Source organism: Euleptes europaea, chromosome 12, assembly GCF_029931775.1.
Source record: "Euleptes europaea isolate rEulEur1 chromosome 12, rEulEur1.hap1, whole genome shotgun sequence".
Lineage (NCBI taxonomy): Eukaryota > Metazoa > Chordata > Lepidosauria > Squamata > Sphaerodactylidae > Euleptes > Euleptes europaea.
The window spans coordinates 5,317,806-5,345,485 of record NC_079323.1 but is presented as its reverse complement, the minus strand read 5'-3'; the positions used below and the strand labels follow the sequence as shown (position 1 = coordinate 5,345,485).

The window sequence follows — 27,680 nt, the reverse complement described above, 5'->3', positions numbered from 1 at the left end:
CAATATGAAATAGAACAAAAAACCCTCTAACTAAAGTTTGCTGTGTTAGGAGAGGGGCCTTGGCTCAGTGGGAGAGCCTCTGCTTGGCATGCAGAAGGTCCCAGGTTCAATCCCTGGCATCTCCAGTTAAAGGGTCTAGGCAAGTAGGTGATGGGAAAGACCCCTGCCTGAGACCCTGGAGAGCCGCTGCCGTTCTGAGTAGACAATATTGACTTTGATCGACCAAGGGTCTGATTCAGTATATGGCAGCTTCATGTGTTCATGTGTACCAGTCCTTTAAAAAAAAAAAGAATAGGTCACTGCTTTCATTCAGGTGGCGCCAAAGAGCACCACTTGGTAACTGAAGGGAGAAAAAACCTAATAGATAGATAGATAGATAGACAGACAGACAGACAGACAGACAGACAGACAGACAGACAGACACAAGTGGGGTAGGGCAAACCTCCAGCAAAGAATAAGGGTGATTCCCCCCACTTAATCTTTCAAGACTTCCTAAAGAGTAAAGTAGAGATCCTAATCTAAGTGGGAATCCTGACCACCTCCCCACTATCCAAAGAAAAAGTGCCATTATATATTTACTGTCACATGAACATACATGAAGCTGCCTTATTATACTGAACCAGACCTTTGGTCCATCAAAGTCAGTATTGTCTACTCAGACTGGCAGTGGCTCTCCAGGGTCTCAGGCAGAGGTCTTTCCCATCACCTACTTGCCTAGTCCCTTTAACTGGAGGTGCTGGGGATTGAACCTGGGACCTTCTGCATGCCAAGCAGAGGCTCTACCACTGAGCCACAGCCCTTCCTCATAATGTGCACGGAAAATGAATGTAGACCTGTGATCTATGTACAAAAATCACCTTTCTGCTAGTGTTGCCTGCAAGATCTGAAATCACAGGCCTGGCTGCACCTCCACATGTGCATGTCAGTGCAGCTGCAGTCTATAAGCACTACAATGCTGCCAATGAGCTATAAACATAGATGCTGTGTACATGCCGTCGGAAGCATCCCAAAGCAGGTAGACTGCACCTAAGGTGTGATGCTCAACTGTAGGTACGCCCAATTTATCCATGCATTCCTGATTTGGTGAGTGACATTTATGTGGAAGCCTGTTTTTGTGCAAGTATCTGCTTTCTGGGATCAAGACCCTAACTCCATGGTGCTGGCTCCAGGGATAGCCACCGCTGCATCCCTGCACGAGATAGGAAGCACCCCTCATGAGCAAAGGGGCCAGAGCAGACCTGCCAGCGTGGTTTAGTGGTTGGGAGCGGTGGACTCTAATCTGGAGAACAGGGTTTGATTCCCCACTCCTCCACATGAGCGATGGATGCTAATCTGGTGAACTGGATTTGTTTCCCCACTCCTGTACATAAAGCCAGCTGGGTGACCTTGGGCCAGTCACAGTTCTCTTTGAACTCTCTCAGCCCCACTTACCACACAAGGTGTCTGTTGTGGGGAGAGGAAGGGAAGGAGATTGTAAAACGGTTTGAGTCTCCTTAAAAGGTAGAGAAAATCTGCATATAAAAACCAACTCTTTTTCTTCTTCTATGTGAGGGGGGTTTGGACGACAGGCACCCAACAGCCTGTGTTTTCAGTCTGACCGCCTGGTTTTTAGGTGCCCGGTTAACAACCATTTTGTTCTTCCAGGACTTTTAAACAGTCTGCTAGTTCTGAATTTCCTGATGCTGCATTTTCAGCAATTTACTGTTTCAGCTGGGTCGTTAACCAGCTGAAAGGTGGGATATAAAACCTTTGTAATAAATACATCACGCTCTTCCCCTTCCCTCCTGGTCTTTTAAAAGCACTGCAGGCTTGCTTTCAGCCCGCAAAGCATTTCCAGGTGACTAGGGTTGCCAGCCTCCAGGTGGTGGCCGGAGAGCTCCTGGAATTACAGCTGGCCCCCAGGTGACAGAGATCAGTTCCCCTGGAGAAAATAGCTGCTCTGGAAGGTGGACTTTATGGCATTATACTCTGCTAAGATCCCTCCCCTCCCCAAACCCTGCCCTTCCCAGACACCACCCCCAAAAATCTCCAGGAATTTTCAAACCCAGAGCTAGCAACCCTATCAGAGCCAGCGTGGTGTAGTGGTTAAGAGCAGTGGGCTATTATCTGGTGAACTGGGTTGGTTTCCCCAATCCTACACAAAAAGTCAGCTGGGTGACCTTGGGCTAGTCACAGCTCTCTTAGAGCTCTCTCAGCCCCGCCTACCTCACAGGGTATCTGTTGTGGGGAGGGCGTCACGGGAAACTAGTTACCCTTCCTCATGGGTAAGAAACCAACTTCAAATCACGGTGTCAGAACCCCCACGGAGATATTGATACGGCAAATTGCTAAATCAGTGGATCTTCCATAGTCAGGGGAAGTCTACCTTGCTGTCACAATATTCTAACTAATCACCACAAGTGGAGTGGCCACATTCGAGCAATCCTAGTTAGTTTAATTCAACCACGGTTTTGCGTCACGTCTGAACTGAGCCGGTGTGGGCTTTAGGAGTTAGCCCTGACGGTGTGAGAACGGTTTTGCCCTGTGTGTGGCCAGACAAAATAGCAAAGATTGGCTGGGCCATGCTGAACGTTCTTGTCCTTCTTGCCAACTCCAAATCAAAGCCAAACACACACTCACACAGTGTGATGGTTTTTTGTGGTCAAAAGAAAAGAGCAAAAGTTATTGCAAGATCACCCTCGAAGTCCATTAGCAACTGACACACCTTCATCACACATAAAATATACCCTTTCAGCATTACAGAGTGAGATTCCAAACAAAGCATTTAATATTTATGCCATTCTCAGCCGCCAAGAGGCGTAGATTAAGAGGCAGCAAATGGGGGAAAAGCACCCCGGGAATGCACAAATGGCAAGATGGAAAAATTGCCCTTTGGTCCAGGGTCGCCAGTTTTAAAAGTACCAGCGAGGAAGTCATTATCTTTCATTAAAAATACAGAAGGGCAGGGGGGTCGAAATGCTGCCTTTTTACTTGCGTTTGTCAGTTGTACAAATGTTAAGGGTTGTGGGGTCGGGCACTCTAACAGGGCATTTAAATTAAAAAAAAACATTCAAAGACAAAGTTAATTGTCACTTTTCCGAAGAACCCAGTTTAAAATGAAATCTGGATTTAAATACACACCACACAATGCCTATATGGGTTCATGGAGGGCAATATTTAAGGTTTCCAAATATTTTAGGTCTGCAAAGGTTTTGGCAAGAGCAGCTGCAAAGGACATTTTTTAAAAATGTCTTTTCTCCGTACCAATTAAGGGGATGAATGAGAAACACTCTGCTTTCCAGAATGTTTTTATTATTATTAATCCAGCAAGGAAGAAGGCTTTGCAGACAAGTACTTCCCCAATCAACATCAGCTAGAGTTGCCAACTCCAGGTCGGGAAATTCCTGGAGATTTGGGGGTGGAGCCTGGGGAGAACGAGTTTGGACAGGGTAGGGACCTCAGTAGGGTATGTTGCCATAGAGATCATCCTCCAAAGCAGCCTCTTTCTCCAGGGGAACTGATCGCTGTAGCCTGGAGATCCATTATAATTTTGGGGGATCTCCAGGCCCCAAGTGGAGGTTGGCAACCATTGCCAGTTTCTGATCCCTTAATGGTTCCAGAGCTGCAACCCCTCCATCCCCTGCCGGTGGCCAGGGGGCACATCTGGCAACCCTATCCCGGAACGTCTTTAGAATATCTAGCATTTACCAAAAAAAACCCTCCATGGTTTTACCATAATTTTTTTGTAAATGCCAGGGCGTCCACCGTGTCACACCTTGTTTTTACCGGAAGTAACATCAGTGTGTGGTGCCAACTCAGAATGCTCTCCACACCACCACCACCAGTTTCCTCCTAAGACACCAGCGGACGAAGAGCAAGGCAGACAGGAGACCTCCCGATAAAGCAAGGGACCTGGAATCCCTGTTTTGGGTCCCTCCAGGGAGAAAAGCCGCCTAAAACTCTGCCCAAAGCCCTGGAGAGATACTTCCCATCTGGGATAGCCAACCTCCAGGGGGTAGCTGGAGATCTCCTGATATTACAACTGATCTCCAGGCGATAGAGATCAGTTCACCTGGAGAAAATGGCCACTTTGGCCATGGGACTCCATGGCATTGAAGTCCCTCCCCTCCCCAAACCCGGCCCTCAAATCTCCAGGTATTTCCCAACCCGGAGCTGGCAATCCTATTCCCATCTTATGCTGAGCAAGAGGGCCCTGCTGCCTGGTTAAGGCACTTTAACACATTCTGGTGTGGCTCAGTGGTAGAGCATCTGCTTGGCATGCAGAAGGTCCCAGGTTCAACCCCCGGCATCTCCAGTTAAAGGGAGATAGGCAAGTAGGTGATGGGAAAGACCCCTGCCTGAGATCCTGGACAGCCGCTGCCGGTCAGAGTAGACAATACTGACTTTGATGGACCAAGGGTCTGATTCAGTATCAGGCAGCTTCATGTGTTCATGTTCTACCTCCTTTGAGAGGGGCCATGTCAGAATTCTCTTGCGCTGTTATGGGGATGTTAGAAACAGGAGGGTTGCATCCAAAAATGTAGATGACTTTCAAAGGTTGGATAGAAATCACAGTGGGACATTTGTCTGACACAGTTCCTACATTATTGGAAAACAGAAGTCCCCATTGTTAAAAGGAAGATGTTACAATCTAGAAAGCACGCTCCAGATAATTTTGTCTCTCTGTTTTTTATTTATTTATTTTATTATTACAAGGCTTTTGACACAAAGGTTATGTTGTCGAAAGCTTCCCCCCCTTCCCCTGTTACAGATAAATGCATAAATAAATCCCAGTGCCAGACCTATAAAGAGGTAGGGCTGCCCACCCTTCAGGTGGGGCCTGGAGATCTCCCATAATGACAACTGCTCTCCAGATAATAGAGCTCCGTTCCCTTGGAAGAAATGGCTTCTTTGGAGGGTGGACTTTATGGCCTGAGGCCCTTCCCCTCCCCAAACCTCACCCTTTTCAGGCTCCACTCCCAAATCTTTAGGAATTTCCCAGCCCAGAATTGACAACCTAAGAAAAGGGGGGGAAGTGGGGGGGGGAAGAGGTACAAGCACACTGAACAGGAGCTGTTGCTACAGATGAGGATGTGGAGATTGAAATGGAAACTCATTTTGGGGCTGTATGAATGGCTATGTGGCATCCTTTTGGTACCCACGACGGCGGAGGCCCAGAGACAGCAGGAAATATCCTCCGTTACCAGGTACATCATTTCTCCAAAGACAAGGACCCATCCCCCCTGCTGAACTCCGCAACACAGCTATCCAAGCCAAATGCAGGGGAAAAGAACATAAGAAAGGCCCTGCTGGATCAGACCAAGGTCCATCAAGTCCAGCAGTCTGTTCACACAGTGGCCAACCAGTGCCTCTAGGAAGCCCACAAACAAGACGACTGCAGCAGCACCATCCTGCCTGTCTTCCACCGCACCTCATATAATAGGCATGCTCCTCTGATCCTGGAGAGAATAGGTATGCATCATTTTTACTAACAGCCATGGATAGCCCTCTCCTCCATGAACATGTCCACTCCCCTCTTCAAGCCTTCCAAGATGGCAGCCATCCCCACATCCTGGGGCAGGGAGTTCTACAATTTAACTATGCATTGAATGAAAAAATACTTCATACCATAATCCTCTTCCCACAGACACAGCAGCTGGGACCAGTGTGGAAATTCAAACTTAGCTGCCATGCTCAGAATCATATAAGGTTGCCAAACTTATAATATCTCCACCTTATGGGTGTGCTTTTTACTATGCTAATGAGGAGCCCCGTGGCACAGAGTGGTAAGCTGCAGTACTGCAGTCCAAGCTCTGCTCACGACCTGAGTTCGATCCCGATGGAAGTCGGTTTCAGGTAGCCGGCTCAAGGTTGACTCAGCCTTCCATCCTTCCGAGGTCGGTCAAATGAGTACCCAGCTTGCTGGGGGTAAAGGGAAGATGACGGGGGAAGGCACTGGCAAACCACCCCGCAAACAAAAGTCTGCCTAGTAAATGTCGGGATGAGACATCACCCCATGGGTCAGGAGTGACCCGGTGCATGCACAGGGGACCTTGACCTTTTTAAGGAGGCCTTCAACCGACTTCTCACACTTTTGGGGCAACAAACTGTACGTTATCTACAACCTTAGCATCCGGTTGGGATGCACTTTCCTATTATTTCTTCCAGTACAAGTCAGGGAGCCCTGATAATACATGGACTCTACATGGAATCTTGCACGTCCTGATATCTTTCTTTGACTGATCATGTCCTGGTGTCTCTCTTTCTGGCTCATCCCTCTGGAGAAAATGGCGGCTGTCGAGGGTGAACTTATAGCATTATATCCCAATGAGCTCCTTCCTCTCCACAAATCCTACCGTCCCCAGGCTCCACCCCCAAACCTCCCAACCCTTTGGCAATACGGTTGCCAGGTCCCTCTTCGCCACAGGCAGGAGGTTTTTGGGGCAGAGCCTGAGGAGGGCTGGGTTTGGGGAGGGGAGGGACTTCAATGCCCTAGAGTCCAATTGGCAAAGTGGCCATTTTCTCCAGGTGAACTGGTATCTATCGGCTGGAGATCTGTTGTAATAGTGGGAGAGCTCCAGCTAGTACCTGGAGGTTGGAAAGAATCCAGACAGCACTCACACAATATATATATTAAAGTACTAATTTATAAAGGTGAAGGAAGGTGCAAAAGTGAACAATATATACAACAAGGTAATAACCAGATACACATATAGATATCAATAGCAGTCCAGCAGCAAAAAAGTTCAATGTATAAATATCCTGGGAGTCAGGTAAGTCAATGTCAATTCCTGAGTGTCCTGAGTACAGGTAAGAAAATTTTTATACTCAAATATAGACTTCTTTAGGTGTTGTAAATTGCTGGAAAGCGGAGTACCTGGAGGTTGGCAACCCTAGTTGCCACATCCCTCTTTGCCATCAGCGGGAGGTTTTGGGGGCAGAGCCTGAGGAAGGTGGGTTTTGGGGAAAGGAGGGACTTCAATGCCTTAGAGTCCAATTGCCAAAGCGGCCATTTTCTCCAGGAGAACTAGGGTTTCCAGGTCCCTCTTTGCCACTGGCGGGAGGTTTTTGAGGTGGAGCCTGAGGAGGGTGGGATTTAGGGAGGGGAGGGACTTCAATGCCACAGAGTCCAATGGCCAAAGCTGCCATTTTCTCCAGGGGAGCTGACCTCTATCGGCTGGAGATCAGTTGTCATAGCAGGAGATCTCCAGCTAGTACCTGGAGGTTGGCAACCCTAGTTGGCAACACTATGTGGTCAAGCGGAAGCTGACTTCTCTTTCTCTCTTTCCTTTTAAACTACAGCCCCACTCCCTTAAGAGAGTGACTCACAAGAAAGCAAGACACACAGAAACCTCACGGAAAAACAAGCCGCAGTCTCAGATTCCCCAAAGACCTCATTAGATCTTTGAGTAGTGCATTTGGGAAGCAGTTTGAAAAAATAAAGAGACATTTTTTTCGGGTGCTCAAGATGGAAGGGGCTCATCTCAGCAACAGAATCATCCCAGGCTTTGAACAAGGTCTGAACACTTGGAAGGGATTTGATGGGGTAGGGAAGAAAGTGCTTTCAAAGTTGCATCATCAGAAAAACTCTGAAGATACCCTTTCTCACATACAAAGGCATTATCATCAGCCACCCACACAAAAATATACAGAGGTTGTAGTCTTCAATTCTCTAAATTATCCCCCCCCCGAGCAATAAATCCCTCTTTCTCACATACAGAGGCATTATCATCAGCCACACACAAAAATACACAGAGGTTTCAGTCTTCAATTCTATAAATTACCCCCCCTCCCAAAGCAATAAATCCATCTATCATTTGCAAAAATTAGTTCTCTGTTTTACAGAATTTATACACCTTGTACAATTTGGGAAGAATTATTTGTTTCCATGGCAATACGACAAAGGAAAACAGCCGGCCTGGCCCGGAGGGTGGACTTCACCTTGCCAAACCTGGGTTCAAATCCAGATGTAGATTTCACTTTAGAAACTAAAAGCCCAATCCTATGTGGAGCTATTTCCAGCCTAAGGCCATCGAAATCCGTGGCTTTAGGAAGAAGTAACTTTGAACAGGATTGGATTACTGTGATTCAGAATGACTTAAAATTTGTACAGTGTGATGTACTTTTTTTGGGGGGGGGGGGGGTAGAAGAAGAACAACAGCATCTGCCTACATCTTGTACACTTAGTGCTGTATAAAATGGGAAGCCGGGCAGGGAATGGAAGAAAAGATTTCGGAGCACAGGAATAGGCTGGAGGGTAGGGAAACGTTAGGAATTTAAGTCAAGACCACGGGAATCTCTTCTTAGCCAAGGTTGAAGTTCTCCAACCAAGCCAGAGGTGCCAGCCTCCCAGTGTGGTCTGGAGATCTCCCAGAATGACAACTGACCTTCAGGAAACAGAGATCAGTTCCCCTGGAGAAAACAGCTTCCGTGGAGGGTGGGCTCTGTGGAATTATACCCCACTACGGTGCCTCTCCTCCCCAGATCTCCAGGAATGTCCCAACCCAGAGTTGGCAACCCTCAACCATGGGTGTCAAACCTACGGGCCGGATCCAGCTCCTTGAGAGCTCTTATCCGGCCCCTGAGCCAGCCAAGGCATGGCCCAGCCTGGCCAAGTGACATTTATGTCATATCTGGCCCTCGAAACAAATGAGCCCGACACCCCTGCCCTAAACCAAGCACGACAGGGATCTGGATTGCTTTTGACTGGCAGCTCCAGCAACCTTCCACGGGGTGACAAAATGCTTCCACCCAGCTCTGCCTTCAGCTCCTATATATATTCTAACTATAAAAATATTTGCTGATTTTTCTCAGCTTGCAGAAGGACTGGACACTTGCTTTAGGACAACAAAATACAATTAAAATCCCTCCGGTTGTGAACAAGTTCTGCATTAGAGGCTATTTTCTGTGTGCTGTTGCACAGTTAGAACAATGCAGATTTGGGGGGGGCAAAGGATTTGGGGGGGTGCATCAGCTGCTTCCAGAGCCCTTTCTTGCTTCCTTTGCCATCAGGACGTGCTGTCCAGGATTCTGCTATTTTCGGGAGCTCTTTTAGCATTAGCAGGAGAGCACAGAGGCGAATTTCTTGAATGGGGGCCCAGCTCCAAACTGTCAAGAAGATATGCAATTATCCCCTCCGCAGGTCTCTCTGGCCACACAGTCCTTGTCTAAACCGGGCATGCCGTCACCCACGCTCACAGGCTGGTCTTCCAAACCCATTTGGCTTTCTCTGAGCTCAAGGTTGGGGAACTTTGCAGTCACCTGGGTGCATCTCCATATGAGCGGTGGGCTCTAATCTGGTGAACCGGGTCAGTTTCCTCCCTCCTCCACATGAAGCCTGCTGGGTGGCCTTGGGCCAGTCACAGTCCTCTCCAAACTCTTTCAACCCCACCTACCTCACAAGGTGTTTGTTGTGGGGAGAGGAAGGGAAGGAGATTGCAAGTCAGCTCGAGACTCCTTAAAGGTAAAGAAAATCAGGGTATAAAAACCAACTCTTCTTCCGAACCAGAGCAGGTGGTTGGGTAAGAGGCTGCAGGAGAGAATGAACAGCAATGCTTTCTGGTTTCAAAACACATATTGCTCAAGCTGCAGAGCCAAAAGCAGAAAGACGGAGACGGAAAAGAAGGAGGCAGCAGGCAGGGAGAGCCGAGGAGGATCCAGAGACAGGTCAAAACTCAGACTTTGAAGACCACGGAGCACTTGACGTGGGCCGGTTTGAGGCCGTCGTGGTAGGCCAAGAGGAAATACATCACCTTCCGGATCTTGGCCAACTCGACCAGCCTCTCTCCAAATTCCAGAGCGTCGGCCTCGTTGCATTCCACCTCCTGGGTGTCCGGATTTTTCCAGAAGACCCCCGCGGGCTCCAGCAGCTGCCGCCTCATGAGATTGGTGAGGTCGGGCGTCCAGTGCTGAGAGGTCCCGATGACGTCCACCTTCCCCGGTTTCTCCAGCACGACGTTCCAGCGCACGAAGCGGAGGCCGTGCTGGCGGGAGAAGTCCACCCGGTAGACGTACTCGTTGGGCCGCAGCAGCTTCTCGCCGTCCTGGGGCTTCTCGTCCTTCTGCTGGAGGCTCTGCTCCCGGAGCCTCATGCAGTTGGTCAGCTGGACGTCTTGCACCAAGTGGAGCTCCAGCTCTGAAGCCATAGCCTCCTTCTCCGCCCGGCTCCTTCTCCTCGGCAAACTTATTCGGCACTGTTTGGCCAACATGGGGAGGAAAAGCATTTTTTTTTTGTTGCAAACTCTCGTCTCCTCCCTTGACCCAGCGGGCGCTAAGCAACCCGGGCCGGTGACGCGGAGCTCCCTAGAGCTCTAGACGCTCTCATCTCCTTTGCAGACGAGGAACAGATCCTGACACACCGTGCGATAAATCTGTAGGGATGAGCTCTCTGATGTCAGATCCCCCGGCAACCCACCTGGGGACACTGCCAGAGCAAGCCGCGGGGGCCCGCTTGTTTAGACTTCAACCGAGGTCTCCCCCGTGCAAAGAGGCCGCTTCCGGAGGGGCCCCGTTGTGAAGTCAGTTGGGGGTTGCGAAGAGAGGGAGGCAAGACTTCCTCTCCGCCTGCAGGGTCGAAGGAAAAAAGGGGGTTTGGTGGGAGATGTTCCCAGGAGAATGGCAGGAGGGTAAAGAAAGCAGAAAACAGGATCGCTTCTGAGGGTAGCCATGTCGCTCTGCAGGAGAAGAGATATATTCGAGTCCAGCAGCACCTTTGAGACCAACAAGATTTTTGGGCTGTGAGCTTTTGAGAGCCAAAGCTCCCTCCGTCAGAAGTCTCAAAAGCTCATACCCTGAAAATCTAGTTGGTCTCAAAGGTGCTGCTGGACTTGAATGCAGAAAACAGGAAAAACTCGATGTGCTTTTTTTAAAAAAAGAAGAGAAGTTTGTTTTTATACCCCGATTTTCACTACCTTAAGGAGTCTCAGAAATCAGAAGGAGACTGAGACCAGGAAGGGCAGCCATGAAGTAGTTAGAAAAGATTCTGAAGTGTAAGGATGTGTCACTGGCCACCAAGATCAAGTTAATGCATGACATTGTATTCTCTGTTACTATGTATGGTGTGAAAGCCGGACACTGAAGAAAGCTCATAGGAAGAAAGTAGATTCCTTTGAAATGTGGTGTTGGAGGAGAGAGTTACGGACACCGTGGACGGCCAAAAAGACAAATCAGTGGGTTATAGATCAAATCAAGCCTGAACTGACCCTAGAAGCTAAAATGACTAAACTGAGGCTATCGTACTTCGGTCACATTATGAGAAGACACTGGAAAAGACAATCAGTTGAGGACAGCAGGAAAAGAGGAAGACCCAACAAGAGATGGATGGACTCAATAAAGGAAGCCACAGCCCTCAATTTGCAAGATCTGAGCAAGGCTGTCAAAGACAGGACATTTTGGAGGACTTTCATTCATAGGGCCGCCATGAGCCGGAAGCGACTTGACGGCACTTAACACACACACACACACAAGGAGTCTCAATCTTTTGAAAAAAATATTTTATTGAAAATTTAAATATGACATAAAATCAAAACACACATACTAGCTCGTACATACAGCATATTCAGACTTCCAGGGGCATCGGTATATATACTGTCTTCTAATACATTCTATTTATGCTTAAATAAAGATTTCTTTAATTAATAATCTATACTAAGACCATCGCTGATATTTCCCCTATGAACTCACAAAACCAGACTTATATTTAATCGTTTCCCTAATTTATACAGAATGATCACTATATTTTATTGTCTTACTTATCTTTCAGGGCTTGAAGGGGCAATGCTAGCTAAATGCAAAAGGTTGGCTGCATAATATTTAAACCGGCTGGGGTGGGAAGTGAGTCACTGCCCTGTGTTATTTCCTTGCTCTTCCTCTTGAAGATCAAAACTGGAATAAATTGTTCAACCTTTGCTCAAGATGACACAGAATACAGAATTTCAAGGGGCAGGCCTTATCCCCAACGGCATGCATACAGCCTGAGTTACACTAAGAGTGAGATTCGAGACCGGCAGCACTTTACAGAACCACTAGATACCCAGGGTATAAGCTAGGGATGCCTGTCTCCAGGCGGGATCTGGGGACCCCTTGGAGTTACATCTCCAGACGCAGAGCTCAGTTCCCCTGGGGAAAATGGGTGTTTTGGAGGGTGGACTCTGTAGCACTGTACCCCACTGAGGTCCCTGTCCTCCCCTGGCTCCATCCCCAAATATCCAGGAGTTTCCCAACCTGGATCTGGCAACCCTACCCCCATAATCCCCTGCCGGTGGCCAGAGAGGTCCTGGCAACCCTACTACAAGCTTTTGAGAGGCGAAGCTCCCTTCATCAGGCATCTGAAAAAGGGAGATTTGACTCCCGAAAACTTATACCCTGAAAATGTTGTTGTGCGTTTTCCCAGTTTTATCTCAAGAGAACAATGGCTCCTACCTCCTGGGTAATAAGAATACGTTTTAAACTTCTAAAACCCCAGGGCTGAAAGGGAAACTGTTTCCAAGACGCAAACACTTTCACAGGGATGTGGTAGCACATCTTAGCCTTCATTCACATGAAACACTGCTGCATTCATATTTTTTTTCAAAGGAAGAACCGCACATTTTCTGGTACCCATCTGGACTGAGAGACAAGGCTGTGGAGTGGTTAGCGTCAGACTAGGGCCCTGGAGACCCAGGTTCGAAACCCCGCTAGGCCATGGAAGCGCACTGAGTGACTTTGGGCAAGTCGCTCCCCCCCTGGCCTAACCTACCTCACAGGGTTGTTGTGATGATGAAAAATAAATATTTTTAAAAAGGGATGGATGAACAACATTCCGTAAAAGGAGTAAAGGATAAAGGGGGGGGGGGCATCTTCACTGAGAATGAATACCAAAATAAAGAGATAGAGGAGGGGAGAGGGGAAGTTAAAGAAATATACATTTGATAAGATAACACTGTTACAATATAATTAATTAATGGCTATGTATAATGGAATATGAAATGATTTTGGGGAAAAAATAAAAAAATATATATATAAAAAAGAATGAATACAAAATAAATTATTCAAACAATATCAGAAAACGTCCTGCCAATCCAGGCCTTTACGATGCACGCCCCTAGAAGTGTAAGCAACAACTTCGACAAGCAGTAGCTTCCCCTAGGGTTTAATGACAATATCTAATACTTTGGGGAAATTTCGTTCCCATGAAAAACAAGTAAACCTCATTTGGGGTTGCTTTCGATACAGGATGTGAGCGATGCTAGTGATTAAACCATTCCACAGCCAAATCTGTATCGTAACCCAGACCAAAACCCCACCCCAAACCTATGAAATCTTAAAGCTCTTTGGGGGGCCAGGGCAGTGAAGTAGTTAGAGAGCTGGATAAAGATCTGGGAGACCCAGGTTCGAATCAAAACACTGCCGTGCTATCTCACCGGCTGACCTTGGGCCAGTCACACATTCTCAGCCTAACCGTCCTCAGTGGAACAGGCTTCCTCGGGAGGTGGTGAGCTTTCCTTCCTTAGAGGCTTTTAAGCAGAGGCTAGATGGCCATCTGTCAGCAATGCTGAGTCTATGACCTTAGGTAGATCATGAGAGGGAGGGCAGGAAGGGTTGTGCCAGTGTTTGGCTCTTGTGGCCCTTTCTGACATGCCCAGGGAAATGCCAATTGCCACTTTGGGGTCAGGAAGGAATTTTCCTCTGGGCCAGATTGGCCAGGGATCCTGGAGGATTTTTTTCTTTTTTGTCATCTTCTGGGCATGGAGTAGGGGTCACTGGGGGTGTGGGGAGGAGGCAGTTGTGAATTTCCTGCACTGTGCAGGAGGCTGGACAAGATGACCCTTCCAGCTCTATGTTTCCAAATGATTCTACCTCGCAGGGTGGTTGTGAGGATAAAATGGAGGAGAGGAGAACAACGAAAGCCCCTTTGGGTCCCCGTTGTGGGGAAAGGTGTAGGTTTCAATATATAGGCAGAAATTATAGCTGTCCTTGAACTGGAGTCAGAGCCCCAGCTGGGCTCTGGACAACTTCAAGTTGGCCACCCCAAGCAAGGTACAGTTGCCATCTTCGCGGGAGCAAGACGCAAGGGAACGAAGTCACGCGAAAAGGGGTGGCATTATGACGTCATTGGTTCTTGTAGGTTATCCGGGCTGGGTGACCGTGGTCTTGGTATTTTCTTTCCTGACGTTTCGCCAGCAGCTGTGGCCGGCATCTTCAGAGGAGTAACACTGAAGGACAGTGTCTCTCAGTGTCAAGTGTGTAGGAAGAGTAATATATAGTCAGAAAGGGGTTGGGTTGAGCTGAATCATTGTCCTGCAAAAAGTGGCAAAGGTAATGTGCTAACCATTGTCCTGTAAGTAGCAAGATAATGTGCTAATGCGGGTGTGGTATGTTAATATGGAACCATTGTATCCTGAAGTGATCTGATAATGTGTGCAATCCAAAGCTAATCCGCATGGCTATTGTGGACTGTAGTCTTTGTTAGTCTGGAGGTTTTCAGGACAGGAAGCCAAGCCTTATTCATTCTTAAACTCTCTTCTTTTCTGTTAAAGTTGTGCTGATGTTTATGAATTTCAATGGCTTCTCTGTGCAATCTGACAAAATACTTGGTAGAATTGTCCAGTCTTTCAGTGTCTTGGAATAAGACACTTTGGATTTCACACATTAAGCTTTGGATTTCACACATTAACAGATCACTTCAGGATACAATGGTTCCATATTAACATACCACACCCTCATTAGCACATTATCTTGATACTTACAGGACAATGATTAGCACATTACCTTTGATATTTTTTGCAGGACAATGATTCAGCTCAAACCCAACCCCCTTCTGACTATATATTACTCTTCCTACACACTTGACACTGAGAGACACTGTCCTTCAGGGTTAGTCCTCTGAAGATGCCTGCCGCAGCTGCTGGCGAAACGTCAGGAAAGAAAATACCAAGACCACGGTCACACAGCCCGGATAACCTACAAGAACCAATGAACTCTGAAGGTGAAAGCCTTTGACAATATTATGATGTCAGTTCTGGTTAGGGTTGCCAGGTCCCCCCTCTCCTCAGCCGGGAGGTTTTTGGGGCGGGGACGACGATCCCGCGCACAGGGCCGCTAGTATTTTGGCGGTTTGAGTGCGAAAGCATCCCGTCGCGATGCGGTGCTTCTGGGGTAAGCCCAGAAGTGATGTAATCGCGTTGTGTGCAGTTGCGCACTTGGTCGATCCCCGCTCTGAGCCAGCCAATCCCAGCAACCTGGGAACCCTATTTCTGGTCTGCACCCAAAAATGATGTCACAACCCTCTAGGAATCTGCACAACTCTGTGGTAAAACAACTATAATGACGAGTGATTTCCTAGAGCGTCGTGATGTGAGGTACAAACCGGACATCACGTCTCATAGCGCAAAATCACTCCAAATGTTGGCAACCTTACAGGGAAGCCAAGTTTGCGCCTTCCACAGTCACATCTAAAAATGGCTCCCGACACATAAGGAGGCCTGAGGGAGACCTGAGGGAAGAACCCTCACCCACTCGATCTCCACCCTTTTCCTCGCTGCAGGCATCTTTTCTCCTCAGACCTGCTCCAACACCAGAAATGGCACAGCCTAAGAAGAGAAAGGCTTGAATGGGACAGATGTGCAAACAAATATGGCTGCCCTGCCGCCTTTTCCCCTCTTATTGAGACCCTGCAGCTCCACCTTCTTAGCAGGCCCAAGATGGGGTGGGGAGGACAGGCAACATTTCTGAAGACGCAGACGTGGAGAAGCAAGCCTTTGCGGAAGAAAACGTGTCACCCGCGGACAGCTTCCGCCTCCAAACGCTGCTCTCTTTAAAATAAAAGGCTCTAAGGATCCGCCTCCTCTCCCCAACCCCGCCGAGCATTAAGGGTTTGGAAAACGAGGAACTGCAAAAACAAAAAAGCCCGGCTGCCTGCCAAGGGAAGGACACCGAGAGCTGAAATAATGAGGCTCTCCTGGGGCTCCTTCTTCTCCTGGAACGGCACCTCACAGGACGGAGTGAGAAGCGCCCCGAGGGAGGCAATTTGCATCGCGACACTAAATGCTTCCCGTGGAGGAAGTCCCACTGTTCCGGGACGCCGTGGACAGGCGAGGATGACACAGCAAGGGGAGGAAAACCTGCTTCCTTAGGGCAGAGGTTTCCTCCCCACCTCCCCGCTTTGATGTGGCTTCTAAATTCCAACCAAAAAGGAAAAGGTGACCCATGGGGTGATGTCACATCCCGATGTTTACTAGGCAGATTGTGTTTACGGGGTGGTTTGCCATTGCCTTCCCCAGTTGTCTACACTTTACCCTATTATATGAGGTGCGGTGGAACACAGGCAGGATGGTGCTGCTGCAGTCGTCTTGCTTGTGGGCTTCCTAGAGGCACCTGGTTGTCCACTGTGTGAACAGATTGCTGGACCTGATGGGCCTGGGTCTGATCCAGCAGGGCCTTTCTTAGGTTCTTATGTGGCGATGACTTCCAATTTGGAAGGCTTTAAGAGGGGAGTGGACATGTTCATGGAGGAGAAGGCTATCTATCCATGGCTACTTGTCAAAATGAATTCTGGACATGATGCACACCTATCCTCTCCAGGATCAGAAGAGCATGCCTATTATATGAGGTGCTGTGGAGCACAGGCAGGACAATGCTGCTGCAGACATCTTGTTTGTGGGCTTCCTGGGGGCACCTGGTTGGCCAACCGTGTGAACAGATGGCTGGACTTGATGGGCCTCTGTCTGATCCAGCAGGGCTTTTCTTACGTTCTTATGACCATAAAAACAAGCTATTTGAACTGCAGCTGAGGAGTATGGCTAGATGCAGTCACCGGCCCTCCACAAGAGGGCAGCATCAGCCAACCTCTCTCCCCCAACTGAGATGAGATAGTCGAACCAAAGCCTTTCATTTCAAGCTTGGAACATGCAACCCTCTTTTGAAGGGTCATATACGTATGGCCTCTTTTTTCCTTACTCTCTGAGAGAAGGCACGATCCAATGCAAACAGAGAACAGAACTCTTGCACCTTCATAGTATTCCAAGAAAACGAAGTTCCCCTTGTAGCTTGTAGGTTATCCGGGCTGTGTGACCGTGGTCTTGGTATTTTCTTTCCTGACGTTTCGCCAGCAGCTGTGGCCGGCATCTTCAGAGGAGTCACACTGAAGGACAGTGTCTCTCAGTGTCAAGTGTGTAGGAAGAGTAATACATAGTCAGAAAGGGGTTGGGTTTGAGCTGAATCATTGTCCTGCAAAAAGTATCAAAGCTAATCATTGTCCTGCAAAAGTACCTTTGATACTTTTTGCAGGACAATGATTCAGCTCAAACCCAACCCCTTTCTGACTATATATTACTCTTCCTACACACTTGACACTGAGAGACACTGTCCTTCAGTGTGACTCCTCTGAAGATGCCGGCCACAGCTGCTGGCGAAACGTCAGGAAAGAAAATACCAAGACCACGGTCACACAGCCCGGATAACCTACAAGAACCAATGAACTCTGACCGTGAAAGCCTTCGACAATATTTCCCCTTGTAGCGTTACCAAGTACCCCTTGGCAACTGGTAGGGGGGACTTTCTGGCAGCGGGGAAGGCCTAGTCTCAACATCACAGGCAATGTAGCGACATCATTTCCAGCAAGCGCCAGAAGTGACATCATTGCATTGCTAGAGACATACTTGTCTTTGGGCAAAAACTCTGTCAATAACCATTTTGACCATAGACTTTTTGCCCAAATACAAGAGTGTCCCCGCATCACCAGCAACATGATGACGTCACTTTCGGAGCATGCCTGGAAACCCTTGTCAAGATTTCATCAACATCATCAAAAGGTATTATCATTATTTTCATTTTTAGAAGAAGAAGAAGAGTTGGTTTTTATATGCTGACTTTCTCTACCAGTTAAGGGAGACTCAAACAGGCTCACAATCACCTTCCCTTCCCCTCCCCACAACAGACACCCTTTGAGGTAGGTGGGGCTGAGAGTATGTGACTTGCCCAAGGTCACCCAGCTGGCTTCATGTGGAGGAGTTCACCAGATTAGCCTCCGCCACTCATGTGGAGAAGAGGGGGAATTGAACCCAGTTTTCCAGATCAGAATCCACCGCTCTTAACCACTACACCACGCTGGCTCTCCCTTTCTCCCTGAAACTCCCTTTCTCCCGGAAACTCAAGCTGGATCACAAAATACGATAAAAACAATTCAAACAGGCAGCAAAGATCAGAACAAACAACATAGCGGTGCTAGGACTGAAGAACTGCAAAATAACGCAAGCCGCCTTGAACCAAGAGGAAAGGCGTGATAGAAAAGGTTTTAATAAAGAAATGAAAACAAGCGAAAAAGGAAAAAGAAAACTGTCCAATGCAACAAAATAGTCCATACAGGCAGAGAGCCGTCTAGAGCAGAGGTGTCAAATAAACAGCCCAGGGGCTGGATCCGGCTCGCAGCGTGTGTACAACAAATGTACCATAAACATTGCAACAATGCTATATCATATAGAAGCTACCTCCTCAGCTGATCGGTTGTGAGATGACAGAAACACGGGGGCCTTCCCGATAGCCTCCTGCAAGTCTGTTCCATAACGTGCCTCCCCCACAGAGAATGTGCACGAATAGGTTTTTGCAGATGTTACTTCTTTGCAGGGTGGCACCAGCAATAGGCTGCGCTCAGATACGCGCAACTGTCCTAGTGGGACGTAGCGGGAGAGGTGATTCTGCACATCCGTGGGTCCAAGGCTATTAATGGCTTTCTGGGCGGATAGCCAAAAAACCTTGAATTAAACCCGATAGCTGACTGGTAACCAATAGAGCGGCTGCAGAATGCAGGGCTGCCATCCTCCAGGCGTGGGCTAGAGATCTCCAAGAGTTACAACTGATCTCCAGATGACAGAGATCAGCTCCCCTGGAGAAAATGGCTGCTTTGGAGGACGTACTCTATGGTATTATACTCCACTGAGGTCCCTCCCTTCCTCAAACCCCACCCTCCCTCTGGCCCCACCCTCAAATCTCCAGGAATTTCCAAACCCTTAAAGAATGGGAACGATATCAGATTGCTCATAGCTCACAGTACCTGGGATGCAGAGTACTGCAGCTTTGGAGCTGTCTTTAAGGACCTTTCCTACAGTCACTATCTTCAGCCTTAGTGGGTGCTGCTTGAACCTCTCCCCCCAAGCAGAACAGTCTGTGCTCCTTCCTTTCTTATTCCCTGTGCATCTGCAAACACAACATTTGGGGAGGGGCCGTGGCTCAGTGGCAGAGCATCTGCTTGGCATGCGGAAGGACCCAGGTTCAATCCCCGGCATCTCCAGTCAAAGGGACTAGGCAAGGAGGTAATGTGAAAGACCTCTGCCTGAGACCCTGGAGAGCCGCTGCCGGTCTGAGTAGGCACTACTGACTTTGATGGACCAAGAGTCTAATTCAGTAGAAGGGGAGGGGCTGTAGCTCGGGGCAGAGCATCTGCTTGGCATGCAGAAGGTTCCAAGTTCAATCCCTGGCATCTCAAGTTAAAGGGATTAGGCGAGTAGGTAATGTGAAAGACCCTCACCTGAGACCCTGGAGAGCTGCTGCCGGTCTGAGTAGACAATACTGACTTTGATGGACCCAGGGGCTGATTCAGTAGGAGGCAGCTTCATGTGTACATGTGTAACATAGCAAGCCGCACATGCTCAACAGGACATTACCTGCTCCGGCCTTTGGGGGGGGCAGGTGTAAAAGTTGGCTACCGCTGCCACCATATGGCATTTGCTATCACCTTATCTCATTTCATGGCTGTCTCTGCCCACTCTTTGAAGATAAGAACAATTACAGTGGTGCAGCTGGTGAAAACACCCCTAGGACTGGAGCGTGACCCACTCCTTGTAAATCCCGACCCGCCAGCTGCAGACAATTTGATAGTGAAGCCCAGGCTCTGCGGACATGAACTTGCCTCCTTCCAACAAGCTAATCACTCACACACAGTGCCTTGGGGGTTTATGTCTGCTTGAATATGCATTAGCTGATGCTTATCTCCAGAACTGGAAATGGTGTGTGCATGTCCCCTCCCCTACAGTCATTCTCACTCCGGGGAAAGGGTGACAGCCTTCAAACAAAACCAGAAGCCGCCGTAATTGAACTTATGGGTTTAGGCAGATGTGGCAGGGAAACGGCAAAGCAAAAGAAACCATGGGGGTGGATGGCACTAGAGAAAGGCTGCACGTGCAGTACAGATCTTGAACCTTTGGAGTATCTGAGCAGGCTCCAGTTAGGGTTGCCATAAACCCCCAGGCCACTGGAGGGGCACAGGGGGGTAGGGTTGTCAGGTCCAGGTTGGGAAACTCCTGGAGATTTGGGGATGGAGCCTGGGGAAGAGAGGAGTCTCAGTGGGGTACAATACCACGGAGTCCACCCTCCAAAGCATCCATTTTCTCCAGAGGGATCCACTGGGAGGTTGGCATCCCTAGCTCCAGTCCATGGGTTGGGAACCTCAGGTGGGTCACTGAGCCCCACATACAGGGCCGTGAGACCCTATAAAGCTACATTTTGGGTTGACTTTTACAGTTAGCCTTTTTCTAGGCCCCAGCTTGATGAACGATGCACGCCGTTCTGAGGAACAGATATCTGCGTAATGCGCAGGGTCAGGATGCTCCTTTGTGAGAGCTGACCGTGCAGATCGAAATTGTTCAGAAGCCAAAACAACTCTTGCTCTCGCTTAGAGAAAAGGACTGTTTTTAGGAGTGAGACAGAGCCTGAAATGATGCCAAAGAGACTACTCCGACTAAACCCTGCTTGATTCTTATCCTGCCATTTTTACTTTGTTTAGTTTTTTAATAAAAATCTTTAAACGGACACATTGCTTCAACCCCTTTTTATTGTTCTGCGAGGAGAATAATCCAATCAAAGGGTTCTCTTTAGGGTTTCCAGGTCCCTCTTCGCCACCGGCAGGAGGTTTTTGGGGAAGAGCCTGAGGAGGGCGGGGTTTGGGGAGGGGAGGGACTTCAATGCCATAGAGTCCAATGGCCAAAGCGGCCGTTTTCTCCAGGGGAACTGATTTCTATCGGCTGGAAATCAGTTGTAATAGCAGGAGATCTCCAGCTAGTACCTGGAGATTGGCAACCCTAGTTCTCCTTTTCAGATGGAGTAAGACTGGCCAGATCAGGGCCCCTCAATGTTGTGCCTGTGGGCTGCATGGTGCACGCTGACACCTTTTCTGGTGCCCACCAAGTGTCTTAAGGAAGTGGGTGGGGCCAGATAGGGCTTTTGCCCAGCAAGGCTTCCAGATGGCTGTGCAGATTTTTAAAAAATAGTGCTTTGGCAGCAGCTGCCATCACTGCACAAGGGATCTATACAGTGTGACTGAAGTAGTGGCAGTCATTTTGTGGCTGGCTCCGCTACGGTTGCCAACTCCGGGTTGGGAAATACCTGGAGATTTTGTGGGTTGGGATTGAGGAGGGCGGGGTTTGGGAAGGGGAAGGACTTCAGTGCCATAGAGTCCATTTGCCAAAGCGGATCTCTATTGGCTGGAGATCAGTTGAGACAGCGGGAGATCTCCAGCCACCACCTGGGGGTCGGCAACCCTATGTTTAGGCCCTAGGGTTGCCTGCTCTGGGTTGGGAAATACCTGGAGATTTTGGGGTGGGGGGTGGGATCTGAGGAAGGTGGGGTTTGGGGAAAGGAGGAACCCCAGAAAGGGTATAATGCCATAGTCCACTTTCCAAAACAGCCATTTTCTGCAGGTGAACTGATCTCTGACAGCTGGAGAAGTTGTAATAGTGGGAGATCGCCAGCCACCAACAGGATTTTGGCAACCCTAGGCTACCGCCTCCTGCCGCAGCCATTTTCTGGCAGCCATTCTGTTGCTGTGCCCACCGTGCCGGGTCAGGATTCCAAATGTGTCCGTGGGCTCAAAAGGTTGGGGACACCTGGGCTAAATCTTGCAAATGGACCATTTACAGGGCCTGGTTGCCCTAAGTCGAGAGTCGTCAGATGTCCCAGAAAGGAACAACAGTGACACCAGATAAGATTTTTAAAAATCACCGCCCTGCTTTTTTCTTTTTTGGGGAGGAACATTTTGGGGCTGGCCAATATGCCAGCGGACTGTTTCTCTTTCACAGATGCCCTTACAACAGCCAAACCAGACATCCCTGCAGGTGCTCAACCGTTCTGTAGAGCATGGCCACATCTCATCATAAAATTTGAAAAAAGAAATCCTTTTGAAGGGATTATTAGTGCACCCTGCTTCGGAAGCCAGTGTGAGTAAATGAATGCAGAGGACACCGACAATAGAGAACCGGGGAGAGGCGAGATGGAAAAAAGGAAGGCGCTTCAATGAGAACAGACACAAAAAAGATTGCTATTTTCGTCCAAGCGACGTTGAATGCCACACCATTTCAGCACGCAGGTGCAAACCTTCCGGGGATGGGCTGACCCTCGACAGAAAAAAGAAAATACCATAACCTTTGCAGTTAGACTAGATTCACGGTAAATAAATTGTCTTTTGGGTTATGCAGGAGACATCGATTGCGTTAAAGAGATTTTTTAAATGTGTTTTTCACCTAGTAAAGGACAGCCAGCCAAGTTTCTAAAAATCACCTCTTGCACAGAATGTGGGAAGAGTTAAAGGAGTTATGAGGGAAGAGTTAGAAGTCAGAATATACTTGGCAAATCTTTTGCGGGGGTGTAGGAGCCAGGGTGGTGTAGTGGTTAAGAGTGGTGGTTTGGAGTGGTGGACTCTGATCCGAAGAACCGGGTTTGATTCCCCACTCCTCCACATGAGTGGCGGAGGCTAATCTGGTGTACCGGGTTGGTTTCCCCACTCCTACGCATTAAGCCAGCTGGGTGACGTTAGGCCAGTCACAGCTCTCTCAGCCCCACCAACCTCACAGGGTGTATGTTGTGGGGAGGGGAAGGGAAGGTGATTGTAAACTGGTTTGATTCTTCCTTAGGTGCTGGAAACTCTATGGCACTTCTTGGTGACTCCTAGAGCGATGTGATGCCTCTTCCTGTTTTCCCCAGGAGGTAGATCACGATGGGTTGCCCTGTTAGTCTGTCTGGAGCAGTAGAAAACAGCAAGAGTCCAGTAGCACCTTAAAGACTAACAACATTTCTGGCAGGGTATCAGCTGTCGTGAGTCACAAGCTCATATGTCTACCCTATGCCGACAGGTGCGGGTAACCCGTTGAACCACACCTAAAAAAGGATATTGCAAAGCTTGAGAAGGTGCAGAAAAGAGCAATCACAATGAACAAGGGACTAGAGCAACTGCCCTATGAGGAGCGGTTAAAACGCTTAGGGCTGTTTAGCTTGGAAAGAAGGCGGTTAAGGGGAGACATGATAGAGAGCTATAAAATTATGAATGTTATGGAGAGAGTGGACAGGGAGAAGCTTTTCTCTCTCTCTTATAATACCAGAACTTGGGGTCATCTGCTGAAGTTGGGGGGTGAGAGATTCAAAACAGATAAAAGGAAGTATTTCTTCACACAACACACAGTTAAATTGTGGAACTCCCTGCCTCAGGAGGTGGTGATGGCTGCCAACTTGGAAGGCTTTAAGAGGGGAGTGGACATGCGCCTGGAGGAGATGGCTACTATCAAAATGGATACTAGTCATGATGCATACCTATTATCTCCAGGATCAGAGGAGCATGCCTATTATATTGGGTGCGGTGGAACACAGGCAGGATGGTGCTGCTGCAGTCGTCTTGTTTGTGGGCTTCCTGGAGGCACCTGGTTGGCCATTGTGTGAACAGACTGCTGGACTTGATGGGCCTGGGTCTGATCCAGCATGGCCTTTCTTATGTTCTTATTTTCTAACTGCATTCATGATGGGGATCACGAATCCTAAGAAGTATCTGAAATATCTGAAGAGGTGAGCTGTGACTCACGAAAGCTCATACCCTGCCAAAACGTTTGTTAGTCTTTAAGGTACTACTAGATTCTTGTTCTTTTCTACTGTTTCCCCCAGAAGTGACATCACGCCATGTGTGATTCCCCCCCCCCCCATTCCCACCACCTGAAGGAACATTAGCAAGAGGAGAGGGTTGCCAGCCATAGCGGGAGACCTGGCAACCCTGGTCACGCCAAGTGATTATACACATCTCAACACCTTGCGGCAACATTTCCCCCCCGAGGCCCGTCCTTACCTTCTGCCACAGGGATTCCCTAGATGCCAGGGAAGAGCAGGCCGCTACAAACCAGCAGTTCCCCACCTGACCCTGGTGCAAGTCATGGGAGCTGATGCCGTCCACAAAGAGGTGGGGATCGTCACAGATGTCCTGTGGGGAGAAAACAGGAGATTAGGAGAGGCAGACAAGTTTCACTGTGTTTCAAACAGTAGCGTGGAGAAACAGAAATGGGACAAAGCAGAAATACTTTTGCCAACCAACTTAATTAGGAAAAAAATATAGGGATACCAAAAGAGAAGACAATGAAAAAATATCAGTCCTATGAAACTGACTTTACACTGTTGGTAAGCAAAAGCAAAAGCAGAAGCAGAAGCAGAAGAAGCAGAAGAAGCAGCAGAAGAAGCAGAAGCAGAAGAAGAAGAGGAGTTGATTTTTATACCCCGCTGTTCTCAACCTTTGAGGACTCTCAAACTGGCTTACAACCATCTTCCCTTCCCCAAGACAGACACCCTGTGAGGTAGGTGGGGCTGAGCAAGGTTACCCAGCTACCTTCATGGGTAGGAGTGGGTTCTCCAGATTAGAGTCCACCACTCTTGTGGAGCAGCGGGGAATCAAACCCATTTCTCCAGATTAGAGTCCACCGCCCTTAATGGGGCTGGCTCTTATGGGGCTGGATTCCATGGATCCAATCACAATGACTCTATCCTTCAGAGCAAGGAGCCCTTCTCTGAAACAAGAGACTCCTGCGTGAGTGAATCATTCCTTGTGCCAGAAAGTGCCGCTCTTAGCGGAATGGGTTTGCTGGATCTGCATCAAGGTCTTTCTTGCACTAAAAGCTACAACTCTGCAATGCCACAGGAGCACAGAAAGTGGGACTGGACATAGAATTTAGCTTAATAGCTTACCAACAAAGCCCCTCAGCGATACTCTAGTTCTGGGGTCCCCAATGTGGGGCTCGTGGGCTCCATGGCACCCACCAAGCATTTTTAGAAAGTGGCTGGGGCCAAGTGATGATTCTGATTGGCAACTGCAGATCTGATTGCCTGTGCAATTTTTTTTTTTTAATTGCTTCGGCAGCAGCTGCCACCATAGCACAAGGATCTTTACTATGTGAATGAAGGTAAGCTGCATGTAAGCAAGAAGATGAACAACATGTTTGCTTTAAAAGGCATCAGCTCTAGTTCTTATGAATGCAAAGGAATGCTTGAATACCTTCCACAGGGCCTGTAAGACCAAGATGTTCTGCCAGGCTATGGTTGAAGGCACAGACAGTTTCCTCTCTCACTCCCTTCTTCCCTTTTTATTTATCATTCATTTATATTGGTTTATTTTACTCCCTATTCCTAGAATCATAGAGTTGGAAGGTACCACCAGGGTCATCTAGTCCAACCCCCTGCACAAGGCAGGAAACTCACAACTACCTCCCCCCTACACCCCCAGTGACCCCCACTCCATGTCCAGAAGATGGCCAAGATGCCCTCCCTCTCACAATCTGACTCAGCATTGCTGACAGATGGCCATCTAGCCTCTGCTTAAAAACCTCCAGGGAAGGAGAGCCCATCACCTCTCAAGGAAGCCTGTTCCACTGAGGAACCGCTCTATAACTGTTAGAAAGTTCTTCCTAATGTTTAGACAGAAACTCTTTTGATCTAATTTCAACCCACTGGTTCTGGTCCGACCTTCTTGGGCAACAGAAAACAACTCAGCACCCTCCTCTACGTGACAGCCCTTCAAGTACTTGAAGATGGTTATCATATCGCCTCTCAGTCTTCTCCCCTTCAGGCTAAACATACCCAGCTCCTTCAACCTTTCCTCATAGGACTTGGTCTCCAGACCCCTCACCATCTCTGTGGCCCTCCTCTGGACACGTTCCAGCTTGTCTACATCCTTCTTAAATTGTGGTGCCCAAAACTGAACACAATATTCTAGGTGAGGTCCAACCAGAGCAAAGTGATACCATCACTTCATGTGATCTGGACACTATACTTCTGTTGATACAGCCCAGGATCCCATTTGCCTTTTTAGCTACCGCATCACACTGCTAACTCATGTTCAGTGTTCAGTCTACTAAGACCCGAAGATCCTTTTCGCACACGCTACTGCTGATGCAAGTCTCCCCCATCCTATAATTATGCATTTGATTTTTCCTACCTAGATGCAGAACTTTACATTTATCTCTGCTGAAATGCATTTTATTGGTTTGAGCCCAATTTATTGGTTTGAGCCTAATTCTCCAGCCTGTCAAGATCCTGTATCCTGGCTCGGTCTTCTACCGTATTTGCTACCCCTCCCAATTTAGTATCACCTGCAAATTTTCTTATTGAGACTACCCTGTTGTTTCCCTTCCCTTATTTCCCCCCTCTGCTTAGTTCCCCCCACCCCAATTGTGTTTTATGGTTTTACGGGCGCCATGAGAATTTAGAATTCTTAATACTGAGAAGACTCACAAATTTACACAATATCAACTGGAGTTCTCTTCTTTATCACCGGCTTGATGGATGTTGTTAAACTCCCAGTCTTCAGGGGAGAATGCCTGTCGCATCTCTGCATGTATCTCACTTCTGAGAACACAGCAGCAGGAGTGACAAGCTTCACACGCAGAGGTGATACAAAAATCACCCCACAACCAAACAGCTGATGGATCCTGTTCAACTGCCAGCATTTAGGAGAGGATGCCTGTCGCATCCCTGCACAAACCCCACTTCTGGAAACCGACTGAAAAGCTTCACCAGTGAACAGCCTCTCAAAGAGCCATCATAGGAGACGACAGCACATCTCCCAAATGCAAGAGATCTCCGCAGCAGGAGAATATAATCAGAAACATTTGGAAAACCTGAAGATGTCCCATGCTGAAAGCCAAATGCCTTGGACACGGCCTCCCATGACAAGTAAACCAGCAACTCGGCACAGAGCAGAGAACATCTGCTTAGGAAACTGCTGAGGAGGGAACTCGTGTCTCCGCTTTAACCTTTCCTCCTACTCCGCTTTCCAGATCGTGCAAAATTTCTTAAAGCCCGTTTTGTCAAATTTTTGCAGAAGCCAGAAACAAAATCAGTGGAGGCCTATCTGGGGACTAAATCCAAGCTGGCTTGTAGCATACAAAGAGGGCTTTTCCAGATGTCTCAGTGATCCACATAGGAAACAGAAAAGCAGCAAAGGCTCTCAAGGATTGCGGCACCCTCTCCCGCTAATTCCGTAAGCCGGAAGGAGAAGGCGGTCTCCTTTGAGCCTCAGCAAAAGCAAGAAAGCAGACTTCTCAAGAAGTTAAAACACAGCTGCCAAACTTGGCACAAACAGACAACTGTTAACAAACTGCAAAGTGTTTAATCACACAAAAATAAACACAGATACGTTATTCTTAACATTAAAAGAAGAAGTTGGTTTTTATATGTCTACTTTCTCTACCACTTAAGGAAGAATCAAACCGGCTTACAATCGCCTTCCCTTCCTCTCCCCACAACAACAGACCCCCTGTGAGGTAGGTGGGGCTGAGAGAGCTCTGGGAGAACTGTGACTAGCCCAAGGTCACCTAGCTGGCTTCATGTGTAGATTAGAGTCTGACGCGTAGATTAGATGTGTAGATTAGAGTCTGATGTGTAGATTAGAGTCTGTGGAGGAGTGGGGAAGCAAACCCGGTTCTCCAGAT

The 27,680-nt window shown here is 48.3% G+C and overlaps 2 protein-coding genes across 2 annotated transcripts in view; both read right to left on the bottom strand.

Moving 5' to 3' along the window:
- The window catches only part of CAPN5 (calpain 5), a 62,383-nt gene that overhangs the window by 16,081 nt on the left and 18,622 nt on the right, over positions 1-27,680 (bottom strand). The window contains exon 2 of the mRNA XM_056858312.1: positions 24,053-24,184. Within this exon, the coding sequence (XP_056714290.1) occupies positions 24,053-24,184 (132 nt within the window). The remainder of the gene's footprint in view (positions 1-24,052; positions 24,185-27,680) is intronic.
- On the bottom strand, positions 9,649-10,124 carry OMP (olfactory marker protein). Its single transcript, XM_056858313.1, has one exon. The coding sequence runs from the start codon at positions 10,122-10,124 to the stop codon at positions 9,654-9,656; it is 471 nt and encodes a 156-aa protein (XP_056714291.1). The 3' UTR covers positions 9,649-9,653.

Bases quoted from the DNA above. Each gene is read 5' to 3' on its own strand.
- OMP (XM_056858313.1), bottom strand. From the start codon at position 10,124: ATGGCTTCAGAGCTGGAGCTCCACTTGGTGCAAGACGTCCAGCTGACC.